Source organism: Callorhinchus milii, unplaced genomic scaffold (genome assembly GCF_018977255.1).
Source record: "Callorhinchus milii isolate IMCB2004 unplaced genomic scaffold, IMCB_Cmil_1.0 Scaffold19, whole genome shotgun sequence".
Lineage (NCBI taxonomy): Eukaryota > Metazoa > Chordata > Chondrichthyes > Chimaeriformes > Callorhinchidae > Callorhinchus > Callorhinchus milii.
The window spans coordinates 6425898-6442703 of NW_024704760.1; the positions used below are offsets into that span (position 1 = coordinate 6425898).

General features: G+C 43.4%; 1 protein-coding gene across 1 annotated transcript in view; it reads left to right on the plus strand.

The window, feature by feature from the left end:
* LOC103179169 (metabotropic glutamate receptor 4) overlaps positions 1–16806 on the plus strand; it is a 227044-nt gene that overhangs the window by 68405 nt on the left and 141833 nt on the right. Inside the window, 4 exon segments of the mRNA XM_007894301.2 lie at positions 1935–2033; positions 2036–2069; positions 5600–5754; positions 12404–12544. Of these exon segments, the coding sequence (XP_007892492.2) occupies positions 1935–2033; positions 2036–2069; positions 5600–5754; positions 12404–12544 (429 nt within the window).

Sequence of the window (16806 nt, forward strand, 5' to 3'; positions counted from 1 at the left end):
TGTTGTGAATACTACACAGAATTATGTTGAGCTTAGAAAGAATGATAATGAAAGTTGATTTCAATAGATTAGCAAACTTAATTTAGCATAAAATCACATCAGGAATATGCAAAGCTTCTGGGTGAAATCATGTACAAAGTAATAAAGATGTACAATTTTAAGTAGCTAATATGTAAGTAATAAATATATTTTATTTTCTTAATGCATTTTTTAATGCTTCAGAACTGGCCAGTGAGTAAAGCGGTTTATTGATTTAAGTGTTTGGACTGAGTCAGCAAGTATTATAATGATGATAGTATTAATAATAATATTGCTTGGATTTGATATTGTGCCTTATCACATTGTTGAAATGTCTGAAAGCCCTTCACTGTATTTACTATGTAGTTTGTCGGCTAACACGGCTGCTAAACAATGTTCCACAAACAGCCACAAAGTGAATGACCAATATTTATCAGACGGAATCGTTGGCCAGGACATCACGTGAAACCCCTTCATCAAATGATTGGTGCCTGTAATCATCTCATGCTGTAATCATAGCAATTTAAAGCTAGGACGCACCAATCAGCAAACACAAGCAGTTTTCTAAGCTCAGTTAACACAACTATAAACAATTAACGTGTTTATAAAGGCAACTTTTCCCATCACCAAGAACCTTCATCGGTGATGTTTCAGTAAAGCTATAAATACAAAGGCAATAACCAGATCCTGAATGATTGATGACATTGTGCATCAAGTATTTTTATATTGCAATAAACACCAATTATGAAACGTTTAAAATGTTTTGCTGTAAGATAATGGTTCGACGAGTTTTACGAACCTGATTGTTCTGCAACACGGCAGGCGACAGAGACACCTTCCAAATGACTGATACCTCTTTCCAAACAAGACTCAAAATAAAACAGTCAGGCACCTCAATATCAATGCCAGCGTTTTCTGTGGTCTAATTTGCAGCATTTCCCAATAAGATTGCGTAAAAAAAGAATCCGAATCGCATTTTTGGGGGATTCCCTCCTCTAACCGGAAGCGTCAAGGGCATTTTACCTCTAACCATCTAAACGTACAAAGATACTAAAAGCCTCAGGTTCACATCATTTTTAAAAGCAAACCTAATTTGTGTTCGGTCTTCGTCTTGAGCGGCCGTTGACACATGGTTATTGTCATCCACCTCTTTGCCTTTTCTCTGCCTTGTTCTCAGTCAGCAACTCTTTCGCACTTAGGTATATTTTTTTCGCCTGCAAAATACATGATCACTCCAGTAAACAGACCGTTACATGCATTACAGCAAGATTCTGTGAAATGCTTCAAGATGTCCTCCTGCTGTAAAATGCACTGTATCAAATGCAAAGATTATTTTAATGTTATTATCGTAAGGGTGAAGTTTGTGACTTTCAATACTATTTTACATCGACTGTAGTTACCATCCACAGAAACATTTTTTCCTTTGCTGATGACAAATAGTTAACATTTTTAAGTTTACCTTTGTAAGCAGCCAATGATACTGTAGAGTCTTCTGTGTTTTATATTGCCCTTGCAGTGCTTATTACCAAACCAATCTTACATAGTTGATCATTAATTATTGAATCGAATATTCATAAACATGCAATTAATCAGTAAAGAATGTCTTGAGACATCTCGACAGTGATATCTGACAGTGATGACACATGAGATCAAATACGGGATTCCTTCCTTCAGGCACTAAAGTGAGGTACTGGCACTAAATGTTCTTGCCTGTAACTTTGCCCTAAGCAATCAGTAAGCTTCTCCATCCTGAGAGATCACAAGCTCACAAGATTGGCTTGGATGAAGAAGACCCTTCGGTCCATCTGATCTCATCAATCCACAACACCTGCATTACCATTTCTCCATCCCCTTAACTCAGCTTACTCCCCACTGTGATGACAGCTAACTCTCCTGTCTCCATTCTCTTGTCACAGGTGGAGTCTGTGTAGCCCAGTCAGTGAAGATTCCACGAGATCCCAAACGAGCGCAGTTTGACAAAATCATCCAGCGCCTCCTGGAAATGCCCAACGCTCGGGAGTAATTATATTCGCTAGTGAAGATGATATCAGGTGAGTAATGTTGAAAAAATCTTCACCTAAAACCCATCGTAGAGGCTGTAGCATTCCCTCCGCTGGGTCAGAAGGCTGTGGATCAATCCCGGGTTAGGACTTGAGCTGGTAATTTAGTCTAGTCACAATCCCGCTGCCTCGCCCCCTCCCTTGTCTCCTTCAAAACCCGTCTCAAGATTCTCCTTTTCGACCGTGCCTTCAGTCACCCTCCTACCCCTTCCCTCCTCGCCCTCCCCACCTTCTGATCCCAAAGATCAGCTCGGGTGCAGATCCCTGACTGTCCAGCGCCTTGGAACATCCTCCTGACGTGAAAGGCGCTATACAAATGTAAGTTGTTGTTGTGGTTGTTGATGGTGTAGTGCAGTACTTGAAGGAGGGTTATATTTTTTGGAGGCACCATCCTGTACATGAGGCATTAATCCGAGGTCTGTCTATCTGCTCAGATGGACGTTAAGATCCAATTGATGCTGTTTGAACATAGAAGGGAGTTTCTCCTGATGACCTTTGGATTAATTGATCATTCACCTCATGGCTGTCTGTGGAACTTTGTTAGTCCATATATAGTCTATAAAAGTGGACTGTACTTGATGATAATTACCTCGGAAGCATTTTTAGGCATTCTGATGCCAAGAGGTACATTTTGAAATGTGTCTTGAGGGTGGGAGTGAGAAGGAGTGACTCCGGGCTGGAATTCCAGAGAGCGAGTGCAGATGAAATGAAAAGTAAAGTCTGTGAGAGAAAAGGTCATAAGCAGAGTACACCTTTCAAGTGATGCGGTTTTGGAACCAGATTCATTCAGAATATAGGACACAGCAGAGACATCCTTCTGAAATATTGATCTTAAGTGCTCACACACCAAAGAATACATGCAAACAAAACAATATAAGCTCTCATTCGGTAAACATAAAACAGAATTATTTCTTATTGAGCACTATTCCATGTCATCCACTTCCTTTCATCGTATTTCCCTGCCTCTCAGCTCTCGTTCTGACATTCCAGTGCATGAACATTGTCAGCAAATTGCTCTGACTGCCTCGGTGTGAACCAGCCCAGCACTGGAGAAATCTCGTCAGTCTGACTCTTTACAGCCAGCTGAACGGCAGTTAAGGATTGTGCTTAAGGATTGCAGTTAAGGATTGATTATGGATCCACTTATATCCTTGTTACAGGTAGAAGGCCAATCTGAATAAAGTGTTTTAAACAAGTGCAGCAAATGATATTGTCTCAGTCACACTGACCAGTGCATGCTCTTGCCTGCAGTCTTTTGACTCTCCGAATCGTGTACAGGGTAGCATTGAGTCGCACAGGAAACCAGATAGTGTGGAGCCTGAGATTTGTGTCATGCGGCTGGCCAGACATCAAGTCAATTTTCGAGTCTCGCGGATGGGCCTGATATACACACATACACGTATCTGTAACAACAACAACTTGAATTTATATGGTTCCCTTCTTGCATGAGCAAGGGAGAAATGGTAGTGAGGAGATGACCATAGGAGCTGTCGAAGAGGTAGATCTTAGGGTGGGTTTGAAGATGGATAAAGAGGGGCTGAGGCAGGAGGTATTGAGGCAGGAGTTCCAGAGGTTTGGGATAATGGTTGCTAAAGGCATGGACATCCAACAGTGTGGAGTGGTCAGGGATGTGCAGCAGGTCTGTGTTAGAGGCTCTCTAGAAGAAAACCATTTCTCTAAGTTTCTCTTTTCACTTGGATTTGACCTGTGGAATCCAGCTTGGTTCAAGTTGAGATTTAACATCAAATGAGTTAATGACTGAAATTCTGTCTAATTTATCAGTGTTTAAGCAGCGAAGCTTGGTGCCATGGTGCGTTTAGTGCAGTCCGGCAATGTGAGTTTATGATTGGGAAACCTCACAATAGGATATGTAAGGATTTACATCCTGGAGGCATCAGGATATTCTCAGGCCTGACCTGCGTTAAAGGGCATGTTGAGTTGAGCGGTGAGAGTTTCCTTTGGCCAGGATCCAACTTCAGAGAAACCAGGTCTAAGCGCTCCGAGACAGTACCCTTTGGGCGCTATATAAATGCAAGTTGTTGTTGTTGTCAGAATCAAAGCAGTGTTCCAGGTGGTGAGCCTGAGGCTCAATGGAGTCCTGTAGCTCAGTGGTTACAACAGTTACCTTGCAAACAAGAGCTCCTGGGTTTGATTTCCAAGCAGGGCGAAATGTTGGGCATGTTTCCTTACTCCGCACGCCTCTGTTTACCTAGCAGTAAGTAGGAACCCGGTTGTTAGTCAGATTGGCGGATTGCTTATTTGGGGGTAATACCTCAACAACAGCAACAAAAAAATAATAATAATTTGGTCACTTAATCCATGACTGTAGGACACTGCTGTGTGCAATTGGCTGCCGTGCTTCGCCCACAAAACACAGTCAATTCACTTTACAGTATATTCTGTGAAGCACTTTGAGGCATCTAGAAGACGTGATAAGGCGCTGTATCAAATGCAAGGATTATTATATATTATTATTATCCAGGGACATTCCTTATTCCTTATTTGCAAATCCTATTGTGGAGTCCTGTGGCTCAGTGGTTAGAGCACTCGCTTTGCAAGCGAGAGACCTGAGTTCAATTCCAGGCAGAGGGCGAAACCTTGGGCAAGTTTCCTTACTCCACACAGAGCCTAATAATAATCCCTCCAAAAACCAAAAACAATAATAAATTGGTCATTTTCAATCTACGACTGTTTGTGGGACATTGCTGTGTGCAATTGGCTGCCGCGTTCGCCCACAAATATACAGTCAATTCACTTTACAGTGTGTTCTGTGAAACGCTTTGGGACGTCCTCCTGACGTGAAAAGCGCTATATCAAATGCAAGGATTATTATTATTATTATTCCTGTGATTTAGACCCCCATTGCCAAACTTACCAGCAAAACTCAGTGCATCACCCTTCTCCCTAAGCATCAAGTGAAAGGTGCTTCGGAGGAACCAATGTTTTGTCCACCTAAAAGAAAATTTTTTACGTTAAATCTGTGAAGCCATATGTGAAGCAAACTATGTGATTTCAAAATGTTTTGGCTATGCTGTGTGGCATGCATGACTTAGCTTTCTGCACATAGGGAGAAACCAAACAAAATAAGCAACAGGGAAACATTTCTCATGGAAAATTGTGCACGTTGATTTCCTAATGTTTAATTAATTACCACAACCTAATTAAACCTTCCCCCAAACCCCTCCACCCGAAATGCAAGATTGCCTTTGAGTCTCCATTCTTTCCCTGAAGGACGATATTAACAAATCATAACGTGCTATTTATAGGGAAGATGAGGCGAAATAGAACAGGATTAATAATGATTAAGTGAAATGGCTCTCAGCGTTAGCAACAAGATATTTTTTTTTCCCCAGGGAATCATCAACAACCTGCCTGTCAAGTAAAAGGTCGTGGTTCTTTCTGTGAATTACTTCTCGGAGTGCGGCTGGTCAATTTTCTGCGCGTCCCCATGTGTCCCCTTTTGCTTCTGCCGAACCTGAATTTAAAGTCGATTTCTTTCCCGTTTCTTGCTCTGTGTCCAGGCGAGTGCTGGAGGCCACGAAGAAAGCCAATCTGACCGGCCACTTTCTGTGGGTTGGATCCGACAGTTGGGGTTCGAAGGTCACGCCGGTGTTACGACAGGAGGCGGTGGCTGAGGGAGCAATCACCATCCTTCCCAAGCGGGTTTCACTCCAAGGTGAGAGGACGCAACTTCTTTCTAACAACCGCTTTGTTCTCTTTCTTTCTATGTGATACAAAACAAATATAGACCTTCCTCTTCGACTGTGGTTACAGTCACCTCCTCCCGGTTCGGAGTCAGGCTCCGGCACTGTTAAGTTCCCTGAGTGAAGGGCACTATGTAAATGCAAGTTGTTGCTGCTGTGGTTTTTAACTGAATAGACAACAGAATGTAAAGAAACCTTTTTTTTTGTTTATCTTGTTTAAAGCACAGGTTCTCCTTCCGAGAGGTTCGACTAATAATTATAACCCAGCAGAGAATTTTGTACCGACGGTTCTATCGTCTCCAATCGCTGTGCTTGATCGCTTTTCTTTAAGTTGATCTCTGAGTTGTGCAGAACTACACAACTTTGTTGAGTGGAGGTGAGGCAGTCAGACTGCTATTCACGGCCCCTGTATCAGCTGCCGGGAGCCATTCCAACCACCAAATGTGACTCTCTCCTCAGCTCTTTCCCTTTTTCTCTTCCCTGACCTGCAGCCTGCGATCAGTGTGGCTGAGAACAGGGCCTGACCAGAGCCGCAGCTTGAACGTAGGTTGTTCCCTTACCTCCTGTCTCCGAGCCTAATTTCCCGCACTCAGAGTGATTGCTCTGCAGTTAAAACATGTCCATGAAATGCTTACACTTTTATCGTGACCCAGTACCCCCATTTTTTTTCTCTCTCCAAAGTACGCTGATCAAAAGCATGTGGAGGAATGATGATAATTGTGTGTTTAGAAATTCTTAATTGTATTCAGTATGTTTGAATGTATTTTTGTATGTGAGCTCCATTATTTTCATGGCAGATAATGATCTGCCGCCAAGTTTGGTGTCACATCTTCTATAACGAGGCAAAATGCATCTCCGGCAGCTTGTTTTAGCTCTTCTGTTGTCGTACATCACTGTTCTGTAATAGGGGGTAAGAGGCTTTTGGGGACACCCTGTAGAGTAACGAGGAGAATGGTTGGAACCTTACTCACTGATGGTGGGGGCAGAGCAGAAGGTGGACATGAAGCAGGCTAGTGTTTGCTTATCGAAAGGTTTGGCTATGGTAGTAGGATCACAGCGGCATTAGAGGAAGAGTGGATGATGCCAATTTATCCTTTACCCTGGTGACCAGGCTAAGAACCTGAAAGGTTTGCAGCTCCATATTTTAGCACAAGACTTCAGCGAAGATGTTTTAAGTAAACTCAGAGTAAACATTTCTGTGGAGCAATCTTTAAAACATTTAAGGAGTTCTGCAAATGTTACCCTAAAGGCTGTAAAAGATTCCTGTGCTCTTGAAGCAAATTTACAACTTTGATTCTGTGGATGTGACTGTTATCTTTTATGTGTTCAGTGTTATTTTGTGTTGTTGCACTCAACCAGAACTGACATAATCAGTAAATCTAATCGTGCTTTATTATTTCTTTGAAGACATGTCTTTTTCACTGAGGTATCCTGTAAAACACAACAGCAAAGCAAAGAGGTTCATGAGCTAGAATCATAGCTGGAAGATCCTGCAAACTCAGGCGTTTGGAAGTACATAGTCTATGCTGACACTCCAATGCAGCATAGGGGGGTGTTGCATTGTAGGAGGTTAAATCTCTGGCTGAGACATTAAACTGAGGTCTGCTTGTTTGGGTAGACAATAAAGATCCCATGGCACCATTCGAAAAGAGAAGGAAGTTCCTCCTGGTGTCCTGGCCAACAAATCCCCCTAATAAAATTGGTCACTCACTCCATGGATGTTTATGGGGCATTGCTGTGCACAAACATTGCTTGTCGCATTTTGCCCAAGAAATACACAATCACTCCATGCTAGAGTATATTCTGTGAAGCACTTTGAGACGGTTCGATGACGTGATAAGGCACTATACCAAATGCAAGGATTATTATTTTTATTATTTATTATTATTATTTAATTTGTCATCTGTAGAAAGTCTCACTCATTGCATTCACTCCCACAGTGTAGTGAGATAGAGTATGATTTGCCTGTTAGCCATTGCTCAGATTGGGTTTTTCCTCACAGAATTGGCTCTTGTGGGAGATAAATCGCAACGGATGGCATCACTTGAGCTGTGCACTGATTTTAAATACAACCACTTGTGTATGTTTTGCGTAGATTAGCACCTCATGTGACTTATTTTAAATACAGCTTTAATACACACTTTCATTCCAAACAAAGCTCAAAATTGAATAAAAGGATTATGTAAAGCAGATCTCACTGAAACATGTTACCATTGAGGCGAGCGTAACCGAGGGCACAGTTATGCATCTCATTCAGGCACTGGGTGCGCTGTGTCAACCTGGTCATCTTGTTTTGAAGAACATTGCACAAAAGGTCCACTGACTTATACAAAATAACAGAGTGGGGAGCAAGTCAAAGGAGAAAAGTCAATCTAGCTCTAAAATGAAAAACATTTACAAACCACTTGAGCCTTGGGATTACAACAGTCATTCATCCTTTGCCTGATATTGTGCACCTGTTTTTGTTCCAGCTTGCTGGGCGCACATGTTATTGTCTAAGACGGCAATTGGCAGGTTCCCAATCCAACCTCTTTGACCACAGAGCTGAACAGCACTCTAATGCCACAACTCTGCCACCTGTCTGTCTGCCCTGCCAGTCACTTGCTCTTTGCTTTCGTTGCCTGTCATTCTCTTTCACAATGTTCTTTCTTCTAGTTTCTCCTCCCTTTCTCTGTACTCCTCATCTCTTGATGTAATTTATTTTCTCTCGCTGGAACTTTTTTTTTTTACCTTTGGTTCACTGACTTTCAATCCTCGCTTTGCAATTGCAACAGTCCCCAGTCCAATTTGCAGAGGTCAGATTGTCTCAAAACACTTCGCAAGAAATTATAATAATAATACTAATATAATGACAATCCTTGACAGTACAACGCCTTTCAAAACAGGAAAACATCTCAAATTGCTCCACAGACTAAACTGTAAAGTGTAGTAACTTCATATTTGCAGGTGAGCGCAGCCCAACAGCCATGAAATCCAATTTATCTGGTGGATTGTTAACCACTGAGAGAAACTTCCTTTTCTTTGGAGACGGAGTCTGCTTCCCAGCGTCTATTTGACAAGGCCCCTCACGTGAGGACCTGGATTAAGCAGCTGGTGCTGAGTAAGGCTGTTACACTGCACTGGAACTCGGACCTGGAGTTCGAGGTTCAAGGTGGCTGTCACGTCACCAACTGCCCTGTAAAGGTCTTCCCTTCCAAACAGTGCCATGGGATCTTTAACGTCCACCTGAACAGAACCTCGATCTAATGTCTCATCTGAAGGATGGCATTCCCACCGCTGCATTTGAGTGTCAGCCTAGATTATATGGGTTTGTAGGGTTTATATCCACAACCTTTTGACTTGGAGGCTTGAGTGCTATCAACTGTGTCAGTCTGACATCCTAGATCTAGAGGTTTGTCGGCAAGGACACCGGGAGAAATGTCCTTCTCTTTCGCAATAATGTTATGGGATCTTTAATGCCCCAGCGCAGAACAGGCAGACAGGTCCTTGGTTTAACATCTCATCTGAAGGACAACAGGCAAGATAGACACAGCCAACATTTATTTCTGGAAGAATCGATTTCAAATCCATTTTCTTAATGGCACTAATATTCATTGTGTAAGTAAGATGTATTACAGTATTTACCTAAAAATAAATTACCTCTTGAACCACTGCGTAAAAAAAACTTTTTTGACTCAGCAAATAGCCTTTGCTCACTGAACTGGGGAATTATTACTAACAGCTAAAGAAGCCTTCAATTTTCGATCAGAAATTTAGGCCTCACAGTGTGGCCCGTAAAACAGCTGAGTTTGAGTCTTCAGTCTCACGGATTGATTCATTTGTTTGTCTTTCCAATAAAATCTCAAGGCAATTGAACCTTTCCTGCACTTTTCTCTTTCCTGCCAATCTGGAGCTGCCCTAAAACTTGATGTGCAACATTCATGCATTTGCACTGGATTTGCTGAGTTCCTTTCCTCGCTCACTTCTCTTGGTTGTGGTCGATTAAAGACAACTGTTAAACTTCATCCCTGAGGCATATCATGCAGTTTTCGAAACAATTGAGTACCACTCTACTCGTCTACTGTTACCATCAATCTACAACAATACCCTGGGTCGTACAGCAATCGAGATTTCAATTCCAAGGTTCTAAGCAACTTTCTGTCATTGGACACAAAGTGAATTGGTAATAACACCAGGTTAATGTCTCCTGCAATCAATTAATTTGCAGTATCTTTCACGTAATGGTTGTTGTAGTCTGCCTTGAGCTCCGCTGAAATCTTTCTCTGCTAGGATAGGTCAATCGACGACACACTTGCTAATACCGAAATAACAGCACAGAAAAAGGGAACTTCTGGTTGAATATAATAATGATAATAATCCTTGCATTTGATATAACGCCTTATTGTGTCTTCGAGACGTCTCAAAGCGCTTCACAGAATATACTGTAAAGTGAATCCACTGTATGACCACATTTTCTCCCCTCTAACCATGTTTTATGTTCTGAACAGTCAACAGCACTGCAACTACTCAAAGAGAATCTTGACACCAAATAAGGAAGCATTAATGTTATATATACAGGAAAGAACAACCCTAATCCAACTTGCAATTAGCCAAATTGATTACCCAAGATTAACTCAGAAAACTCACTTTTTTAGGATCAAACTACACACACAACATTATCTGTTGCTTAGTGTTTCACAGTTGACAAAATATTAGGAATTCAGTGTCTGCTTCTATTAATATTTAATGCTATTTGAATAATATCTTAAATTCTTAAACATTTTAATGAGGCAACGATGTAGTGCAATCGGATTGAATGCTTTCACCTCTGGGCCCCGGGTTTGAATCTGACCAATTCTGATGGGACTTTGTGAGTCTTTCCGTTTTGCCAATCGTGTGCTTTTCGAGATGAAATGCATTTCAATGGTTTCCACTCTGGTCCCATTTGGCATTAGTCTACAGCACAAATCACTTCATAATCCAGCACTAATTTGGAATTAAATTAATTGTGTCACTCGCAGAGGCCTCAAGAGGAAACATATTCAGATTGCTGAATTCAAAGGGATTTTTCGATAGCTTAATTTTGTGTTCAGTTTATTGCAGTCCAATAACGTTCCATTTTTGGCGTTCCTGTTTTTTTGTGTGTATGTTTGCTGTCAGCAGCAGTTTAAGCCATCAATCAAATGTTGGGTGACATGAATACCATTTAACATGCCTACACTGGTGACAGGAAATGAATAAAATGGCGAGTGACATACAAGAAGTCACATGTCAATAAAATGGGATCTTTCACAGCCTCTGTCCACTCCATCTGTTTGCAATCTTCTGCTGAAGGTGCTGACTTGGGGTTGGGGGAGATACAGTTTAATGGGGACCATTTGGTGCCCTGTCCAAATGGCCATGCTTCATGCCTAGTCCTGACAATATGTCTAATTGGAGTCCTGTAGCTTAGTGGTTAGAGCACTTGCCTCGCAAGCGAGAGGGTTCGATTCCCGGGCAGGGAGAAACATTGGGCAAGTTACCTTACTCCACATGCCTCTGTTTACCCAGCAGTAAGTAGGAACCTGCTTGATAGTCGATTGGCGGATTGCTTTTCTGAGGGTAATAATCCCTTCAAAAAATAATAAAATTGGTCACTCAATCCATGACTGTTTGTGGGATACTGCTGAGTGCAATTGGCTGCCGCGTTTCGTGGGAGTGGGTGGGGGGGTGGGGTGGGGGAAGTGTTGGACAGGCCACTGGGAGAAACTTCTTTCTGGTTTGAGTCGAATGCTTCGTTACTTCCCAGATGCACTGGACATTCATACTAGTGAATGTGGGTCTAATTAGGGACAGTGTATTGAATTGGGACTACACAAGGGCATGGATGTATCAAAAATTCATGATACTGGATGTATATTGTGGCACAGTTTTGCCTTAGGAACTCCTCAGATTAGTATTCTGTCCTGCTTTAGGCCTGACAGTGAATGGTAATGTATTGTAGCTTCATACTGCACAGTATGGAAACTGAATCAATTTTTCATGTCTAATATGCACCTATATCATACTGACTGAAATGTCAGTGCTCAGTCCTGAAAGCCATAGAGCTACGCTCCCATTTCTTCTATTCAGGTGAAAGGAAGATGTGAATGAAAGAGGCACAGGGATATACGCGCGGCATGTCAACACAGATTCTTAAGACGCCATTTAATCTTGGAATTTCCACAGTCATTTTTCTGAGCTGGCAATATGTATTGTTATTCACCGTGTGCTTTTGCTCCATTCAAGTGCAAGGATCAAATGCAGCAAATCCCATAAAATGCCTTGAGACGTCCTCCCGACGTGAAAGGCACCATATCAAATCCAAGGATTATGTCACACTGACCGACAAGAAATTCCCCCCAAAATTAATAATAATAATTATGCAATTGGTATAGTGCCTTTCACGTCAGGAGGACGTCCCAAAGTGCTTCACAAGATATATTGTAAAATGCAGAGACTGTTTTTGTGGGTGAAAGCATCGGAGCAGAGTTGGTTTGATGTACTGCACTTCCAATTTCCTTATTGAGCAATCCCATTAGACATCGCGCTATAATACACTCAACTATCAACCGTGGCAATGTGAAGGCATTAACGAATGTCCCACACTTGCGTTCCTTGCAGGTTTCGATAAATACTTCATGAGTCGAACCCTAGAGAACAATAGACGAAACATCTGGTTTGCAGAATTCTGGGAGGCAAACTTCAACTGCAAGCTGAGCCGACACGGATTTAAGCGAGGAAGCCGTGTTAAAAAATGCACAGGTAATTGGCAACCCTTTTCTGTTCTTGCTGTAACAACTGGCTTTCTTGTTTCTCTGCTTTTCACTGTTCTTCTCCGAGCTCCAATCTTTCTCTTGTTCTGGAAGGACTCAGTGCCTTCAGCCACTACGCCCCGAAGCTGTGGAACTCTCTCCCTCAATCCCTTCGCCTTGCCCCCACTTTCCCCATTTTCAGGTTGCGCCTGAAGACCTTCCTCTTCGACCGTGTGTCCGGTCACCTTCCTCCTCCCCCTGGCTCGGCATTGGGCTTCACCATCGTTAAGCGCTCTGAGACCCTGCCTGGCATGGAGGGCGCTATATCAATGCAAGTTACTGTTTTGACTCCCAGTATGAGGCTACTTAAGGTTGAATAATTTTGACAAATCTTGTAAGTTAATGCATTATGAATGTTAACTGCAAAGGTAATTCTGACTGTTAGGTACGATTAGAGCAGACAGGGTTAGCGCAGAAGTATTTAATGCTTTAGTGCTTTTTGGGGACCAGGGGAAAGGGGAATGGAGGTTGTCGCGATACATTATAGATGAGAAAATCTGTGATGCATTTGGAATAGTGTGTCGACCATTTTCGTAGCACAAACTTAACCAACAGAAACGCCATCAGATTCCAGCGCACATGGAATTTAGATGGAGTCAGACAAGAAATAGCCAAGTGTGCGCCTACAAACATGTATCGTTGATTTGTTAGCAGTTTGCAATATACAAATGCGAACAGATACGTTTGGTCAATGAATTTCAGCGAACCTATTGTTGAGTTTTTATGAGATATTTCTCAATGAATCGTCAATTTATTACCAATGGTTCCAGCTTTCCCATGGATGTTGGGTGACTCATAATATAGATAACAAATGGTGCTAATTAACACAAGGGATGCATTACAAAACAACAGAATTTTACTCCTTCGTCTCATAGTGATTTTTCATAGTCTATTACTTTTTTCTCTCCTTTCTTGGACATTTCTACATATTATATATTCCTTTTTACAAAAAAAATGGCTTATGAGCATTACTCTTTGAAGTTATGATAAGTTGTGCTTTTACCCAAACAATTTACCCAGCTTTATTTTCCGGCAACTTTAGAGGAGAGTTGCTGTGAACCATATTGGCTCAGTTTGATCTTTGCTCTCAAACTGTTACGTAGTTGTATTGATCACAGTAGGAAAGCAGTAGAAAATATAATAGGTTACTGTTATCCTGCAGGCATTTTGTTTAAATCTATTCATCTGGTTTACAAGTCCTAAACCATTTTAGACACCTCTTTGGCTCGAGATTGGATTCAAATAATTGCCTTTTTGCTCGATGACTGAGATGTCATTCTGATAAATGCATCAGATGCGACCTCTCTTGCTGAAATTAGAAGGTGTTCAAAAGATCCAGTCGGACTATTGTTTGTGTTCTCTCCAACTGATGGCGAATCGCTTGTGGTTTTTTTCCCAAGGGAATATTGTTTTTGAGAGTGCAACCAGTACAGCTCGGTATTTCAATCCCTGTTGTAAACCATGCTGATATCTTGGTCACAATTGAGGAAACTCGCTGTGTGTTCGAATGGAACATCTAGAGCATGAAATTAAAATTCCAGTTCAGTCCAGAAGGAAGTCGTGGAGATGAACACTCGGTCACAGAAAAGCTCGGCGCAAAAGGCAATATTGGACAGTGGTGAAGTTGTATCAAAACTGTTTCTGTGCAATGATTTTTTTTGTGTGTGTAAGTGTGCGTGTGTGTGTGTGCTGAAACACACACGCACACACATGCACAGAGACACAAGTACCAGCCAAACAAACAGTTTAGAAACATAGAAACAGAAGTAGGCCAGTGAGCCTCTCAAGCCTGTTCCGCCATTCTATAAGATCGTGGCTGACCTGTACCTTCCTTAAGGCCCTCGTACCTCCCTACCCATCCGAATTGCTTACCTCCCACTCCACCACCCCACTGCCTCCGCTCGGCCGGCTACGGCCTCCTGATCGTCCCTCGCCCCCTCTGCTTCACCATTGGCGGCCGTGCTTCCAGCCACTATACCCGGAAGTTCTGGAACTCCCTCCCTCAATCCCTCCGCCTTGCCCCCTCCCGCCCCACTTTGAAATCCCGCTTACCGACTTTCCTTTTTGATCGTGCTTACGATCACCTCCCCCCTCCCTCTGGCTTGGGGTCAGGTTCCGCCACTGTCAAGCTCTCCAGCTACAGCTCCAACTACCCCTCGTGAGGTCGCTATATAAATGCAAGTTGTTGTTGTTGTACTTCAAGTCCAATTATAATTTCCAGCCCGCACTCAGGCGTGTAATTTTTACACTAACATCTTGATACCCCGTTCATCCATGATATGTCCTACTGAGAACAGTTCTCGGTTAGGAATCAAGGAAAGTTCATCTTCCTAATGGAATTTTGCTAGTTGAATGCTTGCCGCTCGTACAAAACTGGCATTCGGTGTGTGGATGTCTGTAAAGATTTACCAGCTGATATGTTTCGGAGGGCTTTCTACACTACAACAACAACAACAAGATTCCATTTATTGAGCGCCTTTCACGTCGGGAGGACGTCCCAAGGCGCTGTACAGTTAGGTCAGGACCCGAGCAAGGGGGAGAATGGTCAGGGTGAGGGGAGGGAAGGGAGGAGCGAGGAGGGGGTAGAGAGTCGAGAGGGGAGCTGAAGGCACGGTCAAAGAGAAAGGTCTTGAGACCGGCCTTGAAGGAGGAAAGGGAGGAAGCGGCGAAGGCACTGGGGGATAGAGTTCCAGAGCCTCGGGGCTGAGAGGCTGAAGGCCCGGCCACCGATGGTAGGGCGGTTGGGGCGGGGGATGTGGAGCAGACCGGAGCCAGAGGAACGGAGGGTACGGGCAGGTAGGTAGGGGGATCGTAGGTTGGAGAGGTAGGAGGGAGCGAGGCCATGAATGGTCTTGTAGGTGAGGATGAGGATCTTGAATTCGATCCTCTGGGGATGGGGAGCCAGTGGAGGCGAGCGAGGCGAGGGGAGGGTGAGGGGAGGTGGGAGTGATGTGGTCGCGGTGTCTGGTGCGGGACAGTACACGAGCTGCAGAGTTCTGAATGACCTGCAGTGTGGAGGGAGGTGCCGGGAAGGCCGGCGAGGAGAGAGTTCCCATAGTCCAGCCTTGAGGTGATAAAGGTGTGGACCAGAGTTTCAGCAGCGTGAGGGGTGAGGTAGTGCCGTAGTCTGGCGACATTCCGGAGGTGATGGAAGGCGGTGCCAGTTGTGGCGCGGATGTGAGGGAGAAAGGACAGCTCAGGGTCGAACAGAACGCCGAGGTTCCTGACTGGCTTTGAGAGGTGGAGAGTGCAGCCTTGGATGCTGATGGTGTCAGCGCCTGAGGTGCGGAGGCGCTGACGCGAGCCAATCAGGAGGGCCTCAGTTTTGCGCACGTTGAGCTGGAGAAAGTTATCTCTCGTCCAGGACTCGATGTCGGACAGGCAGCTGTCAGTACATCGGGGGTCATGGAGTTGAGGGTAGAGGAGGAAAGGTAGAGTTGGGTGAAATCCGCATACATGTGGAAGTGGGAGCCACTAGAAGCTGATATTAAATGGATTTGCCATGAACTCTAGAGGGCGACATTATGGGTTGATTGCAGTGCAAGATCGAATGTCCTAACATTGTCTGCGACAAATTAATGAGGTCTCTGTGTCAGAGCAATGTTAAAAGTTGCCTTTGAGTTCTGCTCCTCATGTTATCTCCAGGAAAGGGGTTTCACAATTGATTTGATGTGATAGGCTGCAGCATTAGCCTGGTTTCTAATGTCACTCTGTCAGCTAATGAGTTTCAACATTTCTGAGCGATCTCTTAGACAGCCAGTGAGGGTTTTAATGTCCTTGAACAGCTGGGTGCATGCACAGCTCCTTAATCATCCTAACATTTTAGCAGTGTTCGATGCCAGGTAGTGGAGCTCTTCACACGTATTTGGACCAGTTGATGAGGGCTCTCCAGTGGATATCATTGACGCTTCTTTTCGAAAGGCAATTCTTAAAAGTTCCACATGTTAGATTTTTAGAAGGAAGTTGAAGACTGGGAAATTGGATTGAAATCTGTGTGACGGCTTGCCTCAGTTGGTAGCATTCTTGTCTCGGAAGGCTGTGAATTCAAGCCCCACATTGGAATTTCGAGCTCTCAGTCTAGGCCGACACTACAATCCTTCCAACTCAACCCATTTTAGGGATTCATTTGATGTATGTGGCCGAACTCTGGTTACTGGAACTTCCCCATTTCTTAATTAAGAAATCATTTAAGAAACATTGCACAATTGACCC